At 35.0% G+C, this 22,140-nt stretch overlaps 1 protein-coding gene across 2 annotated transcripts; it reads right to left on the reverse strand.

Annotated features, from left to right (window-relative positions):
- Nucleotides 1-1,656: 1,656 nt before the first annotated feature.
- tom1 (target of myb1 membrane trafficking protein) lies at nt 1,657-20,330 on the reverse strand. Of its 2 annotated transcripts, XM_048161733.1 has the most exons (16): nt 20,173-20,330; nt 17,437-17,521; nt 16,776-16,854; nt 16,501-16,650; nt 14,198-14,332; nt 13,913-14,017; nt 12,729-12,845; nt 12,436-12,569; nt 11,522-11,561; nt 11,304-11,427; nt 11,158-11,209; nt 9,783-9,849; nt 9,519-9,587; nt 3,668-3,727; nt 2,894-2,924; nt 1,657-2,305 (listed from the first exon to the last, which is right to left on the reverse strand). In XM_048161733.1, exons 1-16 carry the CDS (start codon nt 20,222-20,224, stop codon nt 2,211-2,213), a joined length of 1,395 nt encoding a protein of 464 aa, XP_048017690.1. In that variant the 5' UTR covers nt 20,225-20,330; the 3' UTR covers nt 1,657-2,210. The 2 variants fall into 2 exon arrangements, with proteins under 2 accessions (XP_048017690.1, XP_048017754.1); XM_048161797.1 differs by lacking the exon at nt 9,519-9,587 and having other exon boundaries at nt 20,173-20,329.
- Between the last annotated feature and the right edge of the window lie 1,810 nt (nt 20,331-22,140).

Below are 22,140 nucleotides of genomic sequence, written 5' to 3' on the forward strand. Positions count from 1 at the left end.
TTCTGATATAATTTTTTTCCATGCACATTTTCCCAATTCCGTAAAACACATCAATCTTAATAACTACTATTAATTTTATATTTAATAAAATTTTCCAGAACTACAACCAACCAGGGGCCGTATTCACGAAACATTTTATCTTACCACTTAGAGTTCTCATAAATAGCAGTAAAAGTTCTATTCACAAAGCTGCCGAGACCAACTTTTACTAAGGAATAGACAGAAATCAAAGTAAGAGCGGGGTTGACATTGTTGCTATGGATGATATCAACATGCTTACTGACTATTCCAACTAGGGCCACAGTGATTGGGTGATGGGGAGGAGTCTGTCAATGATTTAGACAAATTTTAGAATGAGGTATCATGTTGCCATATTCAAATAAAGGTTTTAAAATGTATGCTAAATGTCACTAATTAAATGTTCAGCTAATTGTTCAGCCTCTTACATGTCTGCATCTCGAGAATGCAAAATTCAAGTGACAAAAGATGTTTTTTGGGAAGAACTTGTTCAAACGGTCTATCTAATCAGCTGGAGAGAGCCGACTCAACTATAGTTACCTCAACAGTTTTCTGAATGAGCTAAATTGGGCTAAATTCCAAGCTTGGAGTCCTCGATCCCCCTGGACAGCATGCCAAATACGCTGCTTATATTTTTTTTTTACTGTATTCGATTGTAAATGTGAACTTGTGAATACAACCGCCACAGGTATTCGGACATTATTAAAGATTGATTTTTGCTGTTTTATTGTAGATTCAAATCTAAAAAATCAAAATATGTATTGCCTTTATGAAGAAAAGGTTCAGCACCCAAGACTCATCACTATTGGCTCAATGGTGTTCAGTGTCTTTGGGCGGATTGCTGAGGCAGATTGGCAGCAACGGCTATTAGGATTGTTTGTGATTTGATCTTAGTGATTTAGGAGTCCTCTTGACTGCTAACTTCTCACAGATTTAGGAGCTAGTTTTAGCAATAAAATGCTTTGTCTTAGAGCAAAAATTTAGGAGTCATAAAATTAGGGCTGACATGACCATTAATTTTATGAGTTTCACCTAAATCGGCAAGTTACAGTAGGAGCTACGTTTAGCCTTTAGATTTTTTGTGAATACGGCCCTTGGAGTCTCCATATATACAGGGTATCAGGTTTTCAGAGACTGCTAAAGTAAAAAATCCAGAAACATGACACCCACATAGTAAGAATCTCTTTTTTGGCTCATTTTACCTGTAAAAGAAAACTTGCTTAATAATTATGCACATCAGAATATAAGGTGTTTTTCACTTCTAGCCCTCATTAACAATTATATATTACTTATGAATGATTATATACAAAAAAAATGAATAGTAGTTATTAAGGTTAATGTGGTTTGGAATTGGTCAAATCAGAATATCGACTTCTGCACACACTGTACAGGTAGCAGGTACTGTGCAAAATTTAAAGACTATCATTAAGCAATTGCTGAAGAGACAGAATATCACTGCTGCATTATTTCACTAATAGGAGATTAGAAGTCATTAACAGGACATTGTTGACAATTATTCAAGTATTTATATTTTTCAAAATAACTACACAATATATAAAGGTGACTTATATGTGCCAGAAGACTCCATATACAGAAAACGTGTGTGTATTTAGAGAGAGAGTTATAAACGTTCAAAGATTTCAAAATAACCTTAATTTTATTGAATATATTTTAACATAACCCCTAATATGAACTGTATAAGGTTGTACATAGATTATAACACATATACTAGAGACATACAGCAGCCTGCAGACGCAAATCACATTCATTGTAAGAATCTTAACCTACAAACTTCTGTAAAATTCACCTCCTTCAAAACAGACTAATATTACATATTTAGTGTATTTACATACAACAGCTTTAACCTCAACAATCAAGATCTTTAATAAAGATCAATAAAGTTCTTCATGGATACCTTCTCCATTAAAAGATTAAAGAAACGTACCTCTTCAACAGACTGTACTGAAGAAAGGAGTGTCTAGTCATAAAAATATTTCATAAGGTGGTATCCGCAAAATCAAAATTAATGTAATATGGAACATCGACAAAACCCACACCTAAAGTTTAGTTTTACAAAGTTTGATCAAGATATAACATGGTTAGAAAAATACTATAAACAAACTGAACAGTGAGCACATGGTTATTAACTGAAATACAGATGTTGGAAAATATGAACAGGTTTATGTAGAGAACTACAGCTGTGAATGGCCAGGGTCTTTGTGTGACGCTTTGACTGAAGGAAGACGTTCGGCTGCTTTTGCCCTTTCCGCTAGGAACTTATCGAACTCTGAGGATGAGAAAGAGATGAGACACTAAAATTAGCCTTTTACATTTTCATCTTTCACATGAAAGTATTGCAGAATACATGCTTTTATGAAGCCTTAAGTCTATTTGCTGGTTTTAGAAAGTACCTGCAAGTGTGAAAAAAATGAATTACTGAGCTAAGCGTTTACTAGATTACTACAAAACATTAAGAAAAGGGCAGATACAGCAGAAACTACATTGCCACACACTTGTAATAAAATAGGGAAGATAACGAGCAGAATTTAAAAGTGTAGGTGTCTGACTAAATAAGGACATAAACAAGGCAGGTCAGCAATGAGTTACATAGACTGAAACTCAAAGAAGAGGAAGACCTTTATGGGAAAGAAAACAAGATATAAGCATGCAGAAGAAAAGATGAGTGAGCATGCATATGGCCCAAATGGATTGAAGTGGTTTTTTTTTTTGCTGTTAATTTAAATTTGCATCCATTTAAACATGGCAAAAGGCATTACATGGTGCTGATAGTACTACAGTCTTATTAGCTGTAGCTGAAAGCATTATCATATTAGCCATATATTTTTTCACAAGCATGCAAAAAATATAGTAGCACCTTCACTGGTCACTCCCTCAGAGTCATCTTCCTGGAACACAAAAATACACAGTACACAATAATCAGGGTTGTAAGATGACATGAAATCCAAATGTACCCACTTAACTTTCTTCATAAATGCACAAGTTTTAGTGCAACATTTTGTGGCATTCACAATATTTTTTAAATAATAAACAGGATGTGATTCATTGTTGAATCAGTTGGAGCAGTTCTTGATTTACTGAACTGCTGATCATTACTTTTGTTCAATTTGAAATGAACTGGTAACTGTTTTATCCATTATCTGTTTTTCCACACTGTATACATATTCATATACACTACTAACCAAGTAAATGCTCACCAAGGCTGCATTTATTTGATCCAAAATACAGTAAAATGGTAATATTGTGGAATATTGTTACAATTTAAAAATAACTGTTTTATATTTTAATGTTTTAAACTGTAATATATTTCTGTGATGCCAAAGATGAATTTTCAGCATCATTACTCCAGTCTTCAGTGTCACATGATCCTTCAGAAATCATTCTAATGATGATTTGATGCTTAAGAAACATTTCTTATTATTATCAATGTTGAAAACAGATGTGCTGCTTCATATTTAGTGGAAACAATGATACATTTATTTTAAGGAGTCTTTGATTAATAGATTGTTCAACAGAACAGCATTTATTTGAAATATTGTTTACTGTCATTTTTGATCAATTTAATGCATATAATGCAAAGCATTAATTTCTTTCATACTGACTTTTTTTTACTTAAAAATGTGTTACTCACATCGTCCACGTCAAGCCACTGTTCAATGTCATCCATCACTTCACTCTGACTGATAGGGATCTGATAACAGAAGAAAAATGGGAATTTACATTAGCATAATAAAGTACAACTATCAGTTCCAAACCACACCATCTCAACCAAGCTTCACACTACTTTAAAGGTGTGTTCACACTTGTAGTTCGGTTCTTTTTGGTCCGGACCAAAAAAAGAAAAATTTAGTCCTGGTTCGCTTAGCATTCAAACAGTTTTATGATGTATATTTGGTGACAGAACTTGTCGAACATCCAAAACAATGCTGTGTGCTGGGCTAAACATTAGTGATGGCCGATTTCGAAACACTGCTTCATGAAGCTCCGAAGCTTCATGAATCTTTTTGTTTCAAATCAGTGATTCGGAGCGTGTATCAAACTGCCAAAGTCACGTGATTTTAGTAAACGAGGCTTCATTACGTCATCACTGTTTCGAAACAGTTCGAAATTTCAGTGGTTCACCGATAGAGGGCGATGATATGGAAGGCCGTTTCAGCATAAAAACGTTCCAGCGTTACTCGTCGTAATTATATTTTTACTAGTAACAATTAAATTAAAGAGCTCTCTAATTCAGTTTTTACTAGTAACAATTACAATTAGAGAGCTCTATAATTCATTTTTTACTAGTAACAATTATGATTGTAGAGCTCTATAATTCAGTTTTTACTAGTAACAATTCCAATTAGAGAGCTCTGCAATTCATTTATTACTAGTAAGAATTCAATTGCAGAGCTCTGTAATTCAATTGTTACTAGTAATAATCCAATTGCAGAGCTCTACAATTCCACTAGAGAGCTCTCTAATTCAATTGTTACTAGTAAAAACTGAATTATAGAGCTCTCTAATTATAATTGTTACTAGTAAAAACTGAATTAGGGAGCTCTTTAATTCAATTCTTACTAGCAGCAATTCTAATTACAGAGCTCTATAATTGTATTATTACTAGTAAAAACTCCTATTCATGAGATGCAAAACAGATTGCAGATTTCCCGCCTACAAAAGTGCGTTTCAAAATAAAAGCCCTGTAGCGTGGTTCTAAAGTATCCTGAAATATTTTACAGACTTAGGTAACATATTAATCATGTTCACATTAAAGCAAAATTAAGATGATGCCTGAGATAAAAGCCTATATTTAGTCGTTATATTCATTCACCTTTGTATATTGGTAAAGCTAAGAGCCAAGAACACTCCATATCACTGGACATAATATAGGGTGAAATGCCCTAAGCCACCCAAAGTGTTTTGACAAACTTGATATTAAGGAGTATAAATTCATTTTAAATATTTACAGTGTTTAGTATTGTTATGCAATAATAGAATGATTATCGCGGATATCTAATACAAAATAAACACCTCTATTGAATTGATTATCAAATTGTGTTAATAATAGGCGATTTGGCGCTGGGGTATGTTGTTTTTGAAATTATGTTGTTGTTGAGTGCTCGTTGTTATCAGAGGCGCGTGCAACAGGGTTCACAGCGCTCGTGCACACGGATTAGCACTTCAATCTATCGCTGTTGCGGAGACTCTCTATTCCATACGTTGAAATCACAAAAAACAAAATACATATAAACGTGTCACTGCTCTTGATATACAATCACTGATGAAAATCTTTGGTTTTAATGAGAAAAAAAAAAAAAAATTCACTTCGTTGGATTAGAACCGGGAATCTCTGACATCCTAATCGGAGAAACTGCCACTAGTCCATCAGGACATTCAATCATCAAAGGCGGATCGTCGTATTTATTAACTAATGTACATACTCTCGAGACTAACGACATTGTATTATAGTAGATGTAGGAAAACTATCATATTTGAACACATTTATAATTTTAATATCATATCATTATTATTGTAATAATAATACAACCACCCATACACATTCTTGTCCCACCCACTTTGTAAAACAAAGTTACGCCACTGACCCCAGTTGAATATGCATAAGGCACGATTAGCATAATGATATGTCGCCGAATACAGAGCTCTGTAATGCAATTGTTACTAGTAAGAATTGCTATTGTAGAGCTCTGTAATTCAATTTGTACTAGTAAGATTGCAATTACAGAGCTCTCTAATTCTAATTGTTACTAGTAAGAACTGAATTATAGAGCTCTGTAACTTAATTCTTACTAGTAACAATTCAATTAGAGAGCTCTGTAATTCAATTATAGAGCTCTCTAATTCAATTGTTACTAGTAACAATTGAATTAGAGAGCTCTATAATTTAATTATTACTAGTAAGAATTGCAATTAGAGAGCTCTACAATTGAATTCTTACTAGTAACAATTTGATTATAGAGCTCTCTAATTGAATTACAGAGCTCTCTAATTCAATTGTTACTAGTAACAATTATGATTAGAGAGCTCTGTAATTCAATTGTTACTAGTAACAATTACGATTAGAGAGCTCTCTAATTCAATTGTTACTAGTAACAATTGAATTAGAGAGCTCTGTAATTGAATTATAGAGCTCTGCAATTACACATATCTTTAATGTGTATTTTTACTAGTAATAAATCAATTGAAGAGCTCTGTAATTCAATTGTTACTAGTAAGAATTCAGTTAGAGAGCTCTATAATTGTAATTGTTACTAGTAAGAATTCAATTAGAGAGCTCTATAATTGTAATTGTTACTAGTAAGAATTAAATTAGAGAGCTCTATAATTGTAATTGTTACTAGTAAGAATTCAATTAGAGAGCTCTATAATCCCAATTGTTACTAGTAACAATTGAATTACAGAGCTCTATAATTAAAAATGAATGGAAGTCAATGGAGACATATGACTAGTAATAAATGAATTGTAGAGCTCTCTAATTGGAATTGTTACTAGTAAGAATTAAATTAGAGAGCTCTATAATTGTAATTGTTACTAGTAAAAATTGAATTAGAGAGCTCTATAATTGTAATTGTTACTAGTAAGAATTAAATTAGAGAGCTCTATAATTGTAATTGTTACTAGTAAAAATTGAATTAGAGAGCTCTATAATTGTAATTGTTACTAGTAAGAATTCAATTAGAGAGCTCTATAATCCCAATTGTTACTAGTAACAATTGAATTACAGAGCTCTATAATTAAAAATGAATGGAAGTCAATGGAGACATATGACTAGTAATAAATGAATTGTAGAGCTCTCTAATTGGAATTGTTACTAGTAACAATTGAATTAGAGAGCTCTATAATCATAATTGTTACTAGTAAAAATTGAATTATAGAGCTCTGTAATTGTAATTGTTACTAGTAAAAATTTAATTGTAGAGCTCTATAATTGTTATTGTGACTAGTAAAAACTGAATTAGAGAGCTCTACAATTATAATTGTTACTAGTAAAAATTGAATTATATAGCTCTGTAATCGTAATTGTTACTAGTATAAATTAAATTATAGAGCTCTTTAATTTAATTGTTACTAGTAAAAATATAATTATGACGAGTAACGCTGGAACGTTTTTATGCTGAAACGGCCTTCCATACGATGATAAAGTGAGCCCATGAATCATGCAGATTCACTGAGAACTATTGAACAAGTGTCTAGGGCTTTACCCTATGGTTTTACCTGATCTCCGATCAGTTTTATACAGTTGTAGATGTTTTAATTATACATTAGAATAATTAAAATGAATAATGGTAGTTATTAATCTCTTATTGGCCTGTTTAGCTTGAGCCATGGAACAGATACAAGCCTTTAAAATTGATAAAAGAACACAAATTATACAGACACTCGATATTTAATCTTATTAGATGATTAGTTAATTCCATTTAATTGATTTTACTTTAAATAAAACTTTTGAAATACATTTGTTAAAGTGTATTTTTAATGCATGTTTGGCCTGAGTTTTGTTGCATTTGCACTGCTCTGACCACTAGGGGTCACCGTGGAGACGGGTGTCAGATTGTTTCGAAGCCTCGAATCATTACGGCACATTTGATTCAGCTGCTTCAGTGTTTCATGAAGCCTCGATCTGCCCATCACTACTAAACATGCTCGCTGTATGTACATACATATGATGATATATGATGGAGCTGATATGATGATATTTTTAGGGTCGCATCTTGTGATATCATGTACTGTTTTTGGTTCGTTTACATGTCTTTTGTCTGTGTTGTGTTTATATTTCATTCAGACCACGTTTGGAAGCGGACCAAGACGTATCTTTTCAGTGGTCTTGCTCACTTGTTTGGTGCGAACCAGGGTTCTGATGGCAGCATTCACACTTATTCAAATGAACTGCACTAACAGAGCAATCGCAACAGGGTTTGTTTTAATTGAACCAAACATGCCAAGTGTAAACACACCCTCAAGTATAAAAGGAAGAATCGGTATGTTTCAGTCCTGAGAATGGGAAATAAATTGGTTTGAAATGGGAACACCATAAAATAAGGCACTAACAGTTATGGAACGGTCAGGATCCAGGCCTTAAAGGGTTAGTTCACCCTAAAATGCGAATTATGTCATTAATTACTCACCCTCATGTTGTTCCACACCGGTAAGACCTTCGTTTATCTTCGTAGCACAAATGAAGATCTTTTTGATGAAAGATGTCTGTTCCTACATTGACTGCCTTTGCAACTGACATATTGACGCTTCAAAAAGTTATCCATATGAATCAAGCAGTTTAGTCCAAATTTTCTGAAGAAACTCGATTGCTTTATAGTCAAGTCACCCTTATTTATATAGCGCTTTTTACAATGCAGATTGTGTCAAAGCAGCTTTACATTGATAATTGGTATATAATTTTCCTTTTAAAGAATAGTGTCAATGCAGGCAGATCAAAAGCACTGTTGAATAAATGTCAAGAATACTGTTGAATATCAAATATCAAGTCAAATTAAATTAAATTAGGGCTGCACGATTAATCGTATTTTATCACGATAACGATATCTGCTTCTCCCGATTGATTTTAAATAATCGTCACGATATTGGCCCACTCTATGAAAATGAACATAATTTGGAAATATTGGAAGTAATATTAGGAGTTTCGCTGTTTTATCTTTTGAAGTTCCTAAAGGTTTTACCAGTTTTCATAATGTTGATCAGCTAGAAATGATTGTTCTTTGCTTTACAAATTTGCCGGGCAATTTGAATCTGGTTTGTCTTATTGCAAACGAATTTTGTTGCTTTAAAATCTAATGTGAATACATATTACAAAGCGCTCACCAAAACCATGTTTTGTATTGATTTACCATCTAACGAAGTAATCATAGTTGGTTAAATTTAAGTCTTTGTGCCACCTACAGGCCTTTTGGGTGAATTGTAGGTTGGTAAAGAACTTGCAAAATAGCCATAATTACATTACTCTTTTTGATAGAATAAACGTAATTAATAATCGTGATTATAATTTTGAGGAAACTGGAAACTGGAGGAAACTGAAATTATGCTATATGATGAACAGAACAGTTTTACGATGTCTTTATAAACTTTTTGAAGCGTCCAAGTTACAGTTGCAAAGGCAGTCAATCAAAAAGATCTTCATTTGTGTTCCGAAGAAAAACAAAAGTCTTACGGGTTTGGAACGACATGAGGGTGAGTAATTAATGACAGAATTTGCATTTTGGGGTGAACTAAAACTTAACAAAAGGACAAAATGAACTAAACACCAAAAAGTCCCACAGAACCTTCAGCAAATAAAGATAATGAAGCTCCTCCAAACATGCAGGCGACACAAAAGCAAGACAGCCGACACTCATCATTTACTGAAGGAGAAAAAAAACTGCCATGCTGAAATAAAAAGAAAAACGAGCCCAGAACAGCAGATACATAAGCTCGACCAACAGCACATCATACACTACAGGCTGACTGTCTCATCAGCCAATCAGACCCACCATTCCCTTTTCAAGCATCCAATGAAACTGAGGCGAGCTGCCGAGGGAGGTGGAGTCTAGGCTGTCATCCTTAACATAGACAGACAGCGTTTTAAATGATGGACACATATCGTGGCATCCAATGGCAGGTGAAAACAACCACAGGAATATCCTCACTGCTCTCACATACATTAATGATTGCTGCTCTCTCATAATACAAAGAGATGGTATTTGAACACCATTTCAAACATGATATCCTTTCTTAAATTATTGAAAGACACTTACCGCTCCAGTGTCCTGTCGCTCTCTTTGTGTGGCTGCCAGTCCCTCAAGAGCTGCACAGCTTTCTGGACTATCAATAAATCACAATGTTTAAGTGGCGTTTGCTAAGACGAGCATTAATATTGCTCATGCACTTTACACTTAAGTGTGTAAATATTGCTCTGGACATAACCAAAACCAATACCTCAAATTATGCTAAATGAGCTACAGAAACTAACTATACAACACACTCTTTGTTTAAAGTGCCCCATTATGCTTTTTCAGATTTTACCCTTCATGTAGTGTGTAATATCGCTGTCTGTGAATGTAAAAGGTCTGCAAAGTTTCAAAGATCAAAGTGCTTGAAGAATGAATTTGTTTCCTAAATGAAAGAACTCATTTGGAAATGCCTGAAATGAGTCATCAGTAATTCCAGTCTCACTTCCTGCATGAATGTATGTTTGTTACAAATCTGCATAATGCCCACAAGTGGTTTTCATTGGCTGCCCTTGAACAACATCTACTTTGACCCTCAAACACTTTCGTTCGAGCTGATGCCTGGGAGAGTTTGGTTTGTTGTCGACATGTCAAGAAGATGCTGTTTTCTCCGCAACAAAAGCAAATCTACTTAGCATGCATTTCCAAAGGATGAGGACTTGCGCTACAATTGATGTGGTAATACAGACACCATCATTACCTTTCATATCGTGTTGAAGAAAGTCTTCTCTTATTCAAAAGAAATCCCTCAAGTCAGGGAGTTTCAGATGCCAAAACTTAGTCAAGACAATAAAGCTGAGATCCCTGCAGAACATCTAACAAGTCGCAGCTTCCACTTTTGAGCTGATAACCAATGATCTCATTCACAGGTGTTCTCCTCCCTTTCATCTTCAGTCTCTTGCTACAATTATTTATCTTCTCACTTTCTTTTTAATGTTGATGCACTACCAACTAGTTTATTTTTAATAACATTTGTCAGACAATATATAACTGGTGTTTCACAGAGCAGAGTAGACCAATCACAACAGACTAGGTCATCTAACCAATCAGAGCAGAGTAGGCTCTCGGAAAGGAGGGGTTTAGAGAGACCGAATCCTTTATCGAACTGTTTCGGACAATGAGAAAAAAGGAAATTCTGCAAGGTATATTATGAGAAAATTCAAGTGTTTTGACCTTGGATGCATGTAAACCTGTAGTAGGAGACCTCCAAAACTAAATTAGAAACCTTTAAAATAGGGCATAATAGGGGCACTTAACAAAGATTTAAACAAATCAAGTTCACTTCATTGCCAATAACTTCACTTCCTGAAATTATCACAAACATTTGCTCACAGCTCTAGTTTTTCATGCTGTTTTCTAAAATGATAATTATATTATACATATAAACTGCTTTAATTCCTACCTTTTTTGTAATGAGCTGCTTTTATTTACTTTTAGGTCATCTCCTTTTGTGCCTGTAGCAAATCATGCAACAAAATTATGCATTAATAACTGAGATTAAGATTGAGAATAAAATGTGAGCAAAATATGAGCAAAATTGGCACTTACTCAGTCCTGCCATCTGATTGGATAGTGTGGGGACTGTTGATTGGCTGATTGCACTGTGAGCACCATTTGTTGCCTTTGATTGGTTGGAAGTACCAAAGTCAATGAGGTTTGCATTAGCTGGATTCTGAAATAAAACAATGAATTAAGAATGAATCAAATAAAGAATCTATCTATAGATTAAATCAGCAGTATTTAATATCAAATTTATATATTCTTACAGACTGTGTACTGCTCTGTCTGTTGAGATGCCTTTCAAATCTGAAGAAAGAGAAGTTGAGCAACACTGAGACAAGTTATTAAAGTAATTTGATGTGGGATACACACAAACCTTTCAGCAAATTAATTTATGACTTCTCCAGTCACTCAAGCTTAGTTTATAAGGATTTTTCAATAGGATTTTAAAAATATATTTGTAATATATTTACAGAAATGTTTATTTACTATAAAAATGTATATGAACGTTTAAGATTTTAATAATTAATTCTTTCCCAAGTCCAAATTCAGTGTTTTCCATGATCGAGGGAACCCTGTCATTATAAAAGAGCGCTCCTCTATTTATAACGTTTCATAATTCCCACAATTGCCGATATTAATTAGGATCATCCAGGACAATGGGAACATTTATTAATATTTTGAATTAACTAATCAATGAGACCGAGTTTTTTGCAAAGTCTTATGCTTTTAATTAGCATAATAACCCTGGCCAAGGCATTTTTTGTAAGTTTATCATGCAGTGATTTTGTTTTCCACTGGGTGGCAGTACATGTGAAGGTCAGGTGTCTTCTTACTAATCACGGATGTGAACACAGTTTTTGGTTTAATACAGCATACTGTTGTTTCTATTTCTGCCATATGAAGATAAAGTCGTATGCTATTTGTGTTTATAGTGTGTGAGATTCTGCAAGGAAAAAAAAAACAGTGAACTTTACAATGGAACTGTTAACTTGAACAACTGATGTGTATTTTAACTATTATTAATATAATAAAGACCTTTTAAAAGGATTGTTTGGATCATCTATAATGAGTCAGATATTTATTCACCATATTTACACCTTGCAGGTCTCCATTTGCATGAAGTGAAAGTTGATATATGAATTATTCATGAAATGTTGTCAAACACCATGCTTCTAACCTGTGATATTGTGCAAACGTGGTGTTAATGTCATCATTGGCAGTGAGTAACTGCTCTATGAGCTTCTCCTCTGTCAGTCGGGGTATGAGCTCCACCATCCGGCCCTGCATGTCCTTGCTCATGGAGTACAGCTGCTACTGACCGGCACAGAGAAGAAGAGGGTAGAGAAACATCAACAACCCTTCATTCATAGGTCTAAAATCACACCTGGAGGATGAGTGTGTACATGCTGGAGAAAGAAACGGTGGAAAAGAAAGTAAGGATGTGTATTTGTGTCCGTGTCTCATTCCAACCTGTAGCACCTCCGTGTCCGACGGCTCAAGACTTCCAGGCTCCATCTGACTCATCATGTCTGACATCACAGATATATTATTACGCACCACCTCCAGTTCGGCCTTCAAAGTCTTCATCTGAAACACAAACACACATGAAACCAGCAGTATTCAATAATACAGTAATAAAAACTTACAACATTTACTTATGGTTAACAGTAATTTCTACATGTACTAATGGATTTTTTAATTAGTGTATAATTAGTGTAATACATTAAAATGTTAAAAATGAATCTTAATATATAACCAGTAACAGTAACCTTAATTTAATATATTAACATAGTGTATAGCAGTATATATATATATATATATATATATATATATATATATATATATATATATATATATATATATATATATATATATATATATATATATATATATATATATATAGCACTCACATTTATTAAAAAATGTAATAAGTTAAATTATTAAATAATATTGATATTAACCAGAATATTCAATTTCTGACATAAACTGAGGCCCTCTGGCTGGTTACATAGTATGTTTGATATACTATGTATTAAAATATACTATGTATTAGCAAAAAATACCTTGAATATCTCTGCTCTCAACCACTAGAATGTGGATGTAACTTTTACTGTTCCTTCTGATCACGCTGCACAAAAGTGAAGTTCTTCCTCAGTATTTTTGTCTTGTTTTCCAGTGCAATTGTCTAAAGATTCTTAAATCAAGATGCATTTAATGAAGTGAGTTTATGCTTAAAACAAGAACAAATATCTGCCAATGGGCTGAGAAAAATCAACTTAATTCAAAGGGAAGTTTTTCATATCTAACTAACAGATATTTGCATAAACTCACTTCATTTTGTTCAATTTTTCAAGACTTCATTTAACATTTGCATCTCAAGTAGATGTATCAAGGATGTTTAGATATTTGTATTGGAAAACAGGACAAAATTACTGAGGAAGGTATACATACATTGCCACAACTGTATGAATTTAAGACTTTCTGCTCTGATTTAAGACCTTTTTAAGGTCTTCATTTGTTTAAGGACGAATTAAAACATTTAAAACCTGCAGAAATGCTTTGAAATGTTGAAGCCACACCCACCCTTTATCTTAAGCATGACATGCTAGTCAGCATTGCTGTGTGTGTGTGTGTGTGTGTGTGTGTGTGTGTACCTGTTGAGGTGACAGCGTGACGGGCGTCTCTGTATTCTGTGGCTGTGAGGATGTGACGGAGTGACTTTCTGTACATGCTGTTACCGGAGACACGGATCCCACGGTCTGTTGGCATCAAGCATTAATTAATAAATAAGCAAAAGCAGTACACATATAGTATGCTAGCACTCTAGAGAGGGTCTACTGTGTGCAGCTTTTGAAAACAGTTATGTATTCTTTGTGTATTTATAATTGTTTATAAAGAGCTGCTTTATAAACAGGTTTTTAAATATGCAGCAGTTATACCCTGTTTGGAGTGTGAATAGGGGAATAACCATTCAGTTCAGTCATGGGAAACTCCAGGCCTTTTCTCCTGAGATCCTCGTACACGGTTACAACCCCTGTCAAATCTGGAGAACTACGGAAGGCATCGGACCACGCCTAGTGAGAAAGAAAGACGGACACACCCAAGATCTGTTTGAATACTTCACAATGCATTACACAAGGCACATACTGAGCCAAATATTTCCAGTGATAGTGGAAAGAGATTTTCCTTTGGTAAGATTTTCCTTTGAAAGAAATTAATACTTTTATTCAGCAAGAATGCATTAAATTGATCAAAAGTGACAGTAAAGACATTTGTAATGTTAATAAATGCTGTTCTGTCATGACAGCTCTCAGAGTGGTAATGGATAAGACAATGCTGATACGTTTGGAACGTGACTTGCTACTGCCAACACTGCTGTGAGCAAGAAAGACACAAATTACCCCTAGCAGATCAATACAGGTGGAGCTGGGGATGGTGGAGGCTTTCTGAAAGAGCGCTGCAAACTTTTACAGCAAACACTGACCAAGTATTTGAAGGTTAAGCAGCGAGCCCATTGGCTTTTGATACAGAAGGAACCAATCAGCTGCAGTGTTGGGGATAACACATTACAAGTAACTTGAGTTATGTAATCAGATTACTTTTTCAAGTAACTAGTAAAGTAACGCATTACTTTTAAATTTACAACAAAATATCTAAGTTACTTTTTCACATTTATTGACTGACAGCTCTCCTGTCCCCATGTTGAGAGAAATAAAGTTCAGAGGCATTACACAAATATACTTCATGTATTTAATCTCACTTTATTAAGCAATGTCTTTGCTGCTGACCTTCGATGATTTAATTCAACCATACTAATAAGCCAAAATTACTTTTGATTAGATTTAGAAATAAGAGTGTTGAACTTCCGTCCTCTATATCCTATTCTTCTTTAATCAGCACAGCTGAAAGATTTGTTTGAGCTGCGCCCTCTAGTGTACAGGTGTAAATATGCATTTCCTTCAGCCTGAGACTTATTCATTTCCCTTTTAGTGTGAAAGGGCCTTAACATTTGCCAAAAATAGGACTTTTTTTGTTGTTATTAAAAACAAACCCAGCCCAGGTGAGAAAAAGTAACGCAAAAGTAACGCATTACTTTTCATAAAAAGTAACTAAGTAATCCAATTAGTTACTTTTTTTTAGGGAGTAACACAATATTGTAATGCATTACTTTTAAAAATAACTTTCCCCAACACTGATCAGCTGTGCCCTATAGAGAATGAGAATGTGATTGCAAGCCTACTGAGTTAAAGGGTTAGTTCACCCAAAAATTAAAATTCTGTCATTAATTACTCACCCTCATGCCGTTCCACACCCGTAAGACCTTCGTTAATCTTTGGAACAAAAAATTAAGATATTTTAGTTGAAATCCGATGGCTCAGTGAGGCCTGCATAGGGAGCAATGACATTTCCTCTCTCAAGATCCATAAAGGTACTAAAAACATATTTAAATCAGTTCATGCGAGTACAGTGGTTCAATATTAATATTATAAAGCGGCGAGAATATTTTTGGTGCACCAAAAAAACCAAAATAACGACTTATTTAGTGATGGCTGATTACAAAACACTGCTTCAGGAAGCTTCGGAGCGTTATGATTCTTTTGTGTCGAATCATGATTCAGATCGCGTGTCAAACCGCCAAACTGCTGAAATCACGTGACTTTGGCACTCCGAACCGCTGATTCGACACGCTGATTCATTATGTTCCGAAGCTTCCTGAAGCAGTGTTTTAAAATACCAAAAATATTCTCGCCGCTTTATAATATTAATATTGAACCACTGTACTCGCATGAACTGATTTAAATATGTTTTTAGTACCTTTATGGATCTTAGAGAGAGGAAATGTCATTGCTCCCTATGCAGGCCTCACTGAGCCATCGGATTTCAACTAAAATATCTTAATTTTTTTGTTCCAAAGATTAACGAAGGTGTTACGGGTGTGGAACGACATGAGGGTGAGTAATTAATGACAGAAATTTCATTTTTGGGTGAACTAACCCTTTAAAGACTAATCAGACTGCGCCATCTAGAGTTTCATGACAGAAATTTGTATTTGTTTTTTGTTTTTTTACTTTTTTATTGATAAAAGAATCCTGAAAAAAATTATCAAAGTTTCCACAAAAAGATTAAGCTGTTGTTTTGAACAATAATAATGAGTCTTGAGCAGCAAATTAGCATATTAGAGTGGTTTCTGAAGGATCATGTGACACTATTTACTCTGAGTTGGCAAAGGGTTTATTTGTACCTGTATCATGCTCAAGACTCTGTCCTGAAGAACCACTGGTGCGTTGTTTTTAGGCAGGATCGTTTGGACCAAAACGTTCTCCACAAAGTCTCTGGTGGACACGTAGATGTGGAATTTGTGCCCGCAGTTCTTCACACAGGCCTCCAACACCTGCAGCAAAACCAAAGGGGTCACTGAAGAATGCACATGAAGAATAATTCAAAACATAATGTGAATTATTAATGTGTAAACATGAGGTAAGACAAGAGTTAACTGACAATATGTTTGACACTTACACTCAAAGCCAGCATGACCTCTTTGAAATTCTTATTTCCCAGAATCCTCTTCTTTATTGCCCTGACTGCATCTTTAGGTCTGCAAACAGAGCAGCATCACAACAGTTATGTCAGACAATGTATGTTATACAATTTAGAAACTCAAAGCACCATACAGTTGAATGAACTATTCAGATTTGGACACTTAAGCCATTTATTATTATTTTAAGCAAACAATGACAGCACAAGCAAAGATAGTTTGGTTTTAAATGTTAAATCCATAGCTATACAGCTCAAAATGAAGACTGTATTATAACATTATGACACCTTGTGGTTGTGAAACATTAGTTTGTTATGTAGCCACTGATTTATAATAGATCAGAGTACAGTATGCTGCTAGTTCAATCAAAATAAAACACTTTCTAAAATGAAATATTTGTTTACCTGCCTGTCATGTGAGCATTAACAGAACCGTGAATATGTGCGTGTTGTTAAATTATTGAAATATCAACGTAAAATCTCAGGGGGACGTAAAGTAAATATTGTAAGGTAAAGGGATTTGGCTAACAGAAAACTTTGGTTAAATACAATGACTTTCAAAAGTTTTAAATGTAGTTTAGGTATTCAAATACGTTGGGTAAGACTTCATTGTCATGACCATATGAACAGACAACATACACACCCTTCAACTGTTTCATTGACAATGTCACAGATCTCCATGTTGAGTCCCCAGTCTTCTGACGGGAGAGAAGAACTGGTGGCATGTTCTGAGAAAGAAACAGTCAAACAAACATAAAGGGTTTACCCTAAAAATAACAGGATACAACATGTTGTGGTTTAAAATAATGGCTATTACATGCATACTTTGATCCCATACTTATCATTCCTTTTTTTTACTGAACAAAATGCAGTAAACAGAGGAACTCAAAGCGATTATGTAGATGTTTGCAAGCTAACTAGTACTGTTTCTTATCAACTGAATCAAGAGCATGAAATAAACTGAACTGTCTGTCTGATGCATGCCCTGCTATTATTGTTATCTTACTCATCAGCAAAGTGGTTTATGATTCACAACAACACTATCACTGAACTTGTGTTGATATAATAGCTCATGAAGAACCCAGACTAACTTTAAAAAGAGGTCTCATATTTACACTCCACTCATTCTGGATTAGTGAAATCCCAGCCATATGCTGAACTGAAAATGTGAACTAGCTAACTGAGAGTTGAACATGACTTGTCCTATTGTTTACAATGTGTAAGGTTCAGCATCTGGGCAGGGAAAACAGGCTTTTCAACAGTTTTAAAGGGCAAGTTACATCAAAAGCTCTCTCATTACACTGCTAGTGTCATTACATAAGGTGACTACTCATCTTTAAAGTCACCATGAAATCAAATTGAGGTTTTTGTTTTTTTAATTGAATATTGCAGTATTTATTATAAATGATTTATCCGTGCACCTCAGTTCTTTTAAATTCATGTGTCTTAATAATTTATCAAATATTTTAATCTTTACTCAGAATAACTTGGTAAAGACAGCTCTCATCTTGTCTAATGCCGTTGTTCTGACTATTTCTGCTACCCTGTCAGATTTAGCTACCTCCCATTAAAATAGTAAGGAGAATAATTCAACAACTAAACATACTATCAGATTATGCTTCCAGCATGATATTAATGTGGAAGTATGAGGCTTTATTAAAGGATTAGTTCACTTTCAAATAAAATTTTCCTGATAATTTACTCACCCCCATGTCATCCAAGATGTTTATGTCTTTCTTTCTTCAGTCGAAAAGAAATTAAGGTTTTTGATGAAAACATTCCAGGATTATTCTCCTTATAGTGGACTTCAATGGCCTCCAAACGGTTGAAGGTCAAAATTACAGTTTCATTGTAGCTTCAAAGGGCTTTAAACGATACCAGACGAGGAATAATGGTCTTATGTAGTGAAACGATCGGTCATTTTCTAAAAAAATACAACTGTATATTAGGGCTGGGCGATATATCGCATGTGATTCTCACGCGCATTTCGTCAGTAAAGCCGGTTCCCTGATTACCTCTAAATCGCCATCACCTGCTTTAAAATGGAGCGCCTTTTAATAGACAGAGCCGTAGTTCACTGATAAGCCACGCAAAATCGGGTTCATTATCGAAGTCGATTCATCTTCGATACTGAACGCGATTTTGCGTGGCTTCTCCGTGAACTACGGCTTTGTCTATTAAAAGGCGCTCCATTTTAAAGCAGGTGATGGCGATTTAGAGGTAATCAGGGAACCGGCTTTACTGACGAAATGCGCGTGAGAATCACATGCGATATATCGCCCAGCCCTAATATACAGTTGTATTTTTTTAGAAAATGACCGATCGTTTCACTACATAAGACCATTATTCCTCGTCTGGTATCGTTTAAAGCCCTTTGAAGCTACAATGAAACTGTAATTTTGACCTTCAACCGTTTGGAGGCCATTGAAGTCCACTATAAGGAGAATAATCCTGGAATGTTTTCATCAAAACCTTAATTTCTTTTCAACTGAAGAAAGAAAGACATGGACATCTTGGATGACATGGGGGAGAGTAAATTATCAGGAAAATTTAATTGAAAGTGAACTAATCCTTTAACATCTACACCTACTCCAACCCTAAACCTACCCTTACTAAAATTTGATAGGTAGCATTATTTGTTAGACCGTGTTTACTGGAGCAAAGGCATTCTGACAACTATATCTGGGATGAGCAGAACATTGCAAAAATTATTCTGCTAATGCATAATTATGGTGTTTGGCTGGAACAGGAAGTTCCTCCCCAACTATTTGCTCTGTGCTGCTGAGATGACACTAGTCTAGATGCAACGTCACTATCAGGAGAACAGCAGAAAAAGAGGGCACCCCTTAAAATGAATGAAAAGGAGCCCTATTATTGTATTTCTTGCGAAAACAGCAGTAAAGTCTGGATTGGGTTACATAACCCGTTTAATTCTCAGATGTAAATAGTTCTTTTCTAAATAAGAGCGGCTAAGAAATGGGTCAAAACGTTATTAGGATACACTGAGACGTGCAACTTCCAGCAGACATCCTCCACGTCCCGCCTTCCTTTATTGCCATTTGCAGAGAGCGTTTGATTGACACGCAGCTCCGCCAATCAGGAATACGTTGATGGGGCGACTGCGACGCTGGTTTGCACGAATGAGCTGTCAATCTTAATTTAATCGTATCCTTTGCTGTCATCCTTAATTTAACGATGCATACGTGTTCGTGGGTGCCTTGGAAGAAAACCAGGCACGAATATACAGATATATTTGTTAAATTTGATGTAAATATCAAGCAGTCGTATTGGATAGGCTACATCAAGTTAAAGTACACTGACTGATCTGTGCTAAAACGCATTGCGTGTGATTTGCGATCTCATCCAGCGTGTTACTCACCGATAAGTTGACCCACGGGTGTAGAAAAAGGGTTTCCTATGAAAAACTCCATCCTCCGAGTGTCTCTTGTCTGCTCGGTGTTTCGGCTTCGGGCTGATCAGCTGGAGAGCTAAAACAAACTTAACCGATTACATCATCTCTTAAAGGGACAGTAGCGCATACGGGGCTTTCCTAGCTATTCGCTGTTTGCTGCCTATTATTTTCATTCATTAGTATGTAAAATGAAACAATAAACGTTTAAACAAATTAAAACAAGCATCATTTTGCATTTTTAGTTCAACAAGTAGGCAAGGTTTTTTTATCTTTCTTAAAGGGATAGTTCATCCAAAAAATGAAAATCTGTCATCATTTAAAGGGATAGTTCACCCAAAAATGAAAATTCTGTCATTTATTACTCACCCTCATGTCGTTCTACACCCGTAAGACCTTCATTCATCTTCGGAACACAAATTAAGATATTTTATTTGAAATCCGATGGCTCCGTGAGGCCTTCATAGGGAGCAATGACATTTCCTCTCTCAAGATCCATAAAGGTACTAAAAACATATTTAAATCAGTTCATGTGAGTACAGTGGTTCAATATTAATATTATAAAGTGACAAGAATATTTTTGGTGTGCGCCAAAAAAAATAAAAAAAATAATGACTTATATAGTGATGGCCAATTTCAAAACACTGCTACAGGAAGCTTCGGAACATAATGAATCAGTGTGTCGAATCAGAGGTTCGGAGTGCTAAAGTCACATGATTTCAGCAGTTTGGCGGATTGACACGTGATCCGAATCATGATTCGACACAAAAGATTCATAACGCTCCGAAGCTTCCTGTTTTGAAATCGGCCATCACTAAATAAGTCGTTATTTTGTTTTTTTGGCGCATCAAAATTTTTTTAGTCGCTTTATAATATTAATATTGAACCACTGTACTCACATGAACTGATTTAAATATGTTTTTAGTACCTTTATGGATCTTGAGAGAGGAAGTGTCATTGCTGGCTATGCAGGCCTCACTGAGCCATTGGATTTCAACAAAAATATCTTAATTTGTGTTCTGAAGATGAACGAAGGTCTTACGGGTGTAGAACAGCATGAGGATGAGTAATAAATAACATTATTTTCATTTTTGGGTGAACTAACCCTTTAAGTCATTGGGGCCTATCATCTGTTTGGTTTTCACATTCTTCAAAATATCTTGTAATCGAAATTCATACAGGTTTGGAACAACTTGAGGGTTAGTAAATGATGACAACATTTACATTTTGGGTGAACTATCCCTTTAAATTGGATTTTTAACTCAGTTTTGTGTTGTTTTAGTCTAATTTAAAAGTACAACAAATTAAATAAAAAAATAAAATGGCCACTGATATTACTCACCCATCACACTGGAAGTGGAAGGATGTACAAGTCAAGCACATTGCATTGTGGGATGCATTAAGCTCTATATATTGTCATCCAGATATTCAGTGCATACAAAAAACACAGTATACGTACTGCATGTTGCATACTGTAGTATGATTAGCAGGGTTGGATACTAGCCATGGACGAACACAAGCAGGATTCTTATCATTTTGAACTGCATAAATGATAAGGTGTGGTTCTCTTGGACTGAAATGCAGGCCCTGCCCTGTAATGTGTTGCCCACATGATTTGATTTGAGAGTGCATAAACAAGCAGACTGGTGACCTGTCAGGGTGTGTGTGCTCTACACCACAGAAAACATCCAAATCCTTAGTGTATGACATGCATTTTTTTTTTCTTGTAATCAAATGATTTATAGGATCTATTGTAGTCACGGGAGGTCAAGCTAATTTTGATGCATGTCAGACTTTATCACATCTGAAGCACTGCCTCCAGTAATATTAGTCTTTTTGTCTCAAAGGTCAGCCGCTTTCTGTTATAAACACTACAGCTCATGACACAGGCCACGGCAGACCTTCCAGTTCCAACAAGGAGAGATTTAAGGGATTTTT

Source organism: Megalobrama amblycephala, linkage group LG1 (genome assembly GCF_018812025.1).
Source record: "Megalobrama amblycephala isolate DHTTF-2021 linkage group LG1, ASM1881202v1, whole genome shotgun sequence".
Classification (NCBI taxonomy): Eukaryota; Metazoa; Chordata; class Actinopteri; order Cypriniformes; family Xenocyprididae; genus Megalobrama; species Megalobrama amblycephala.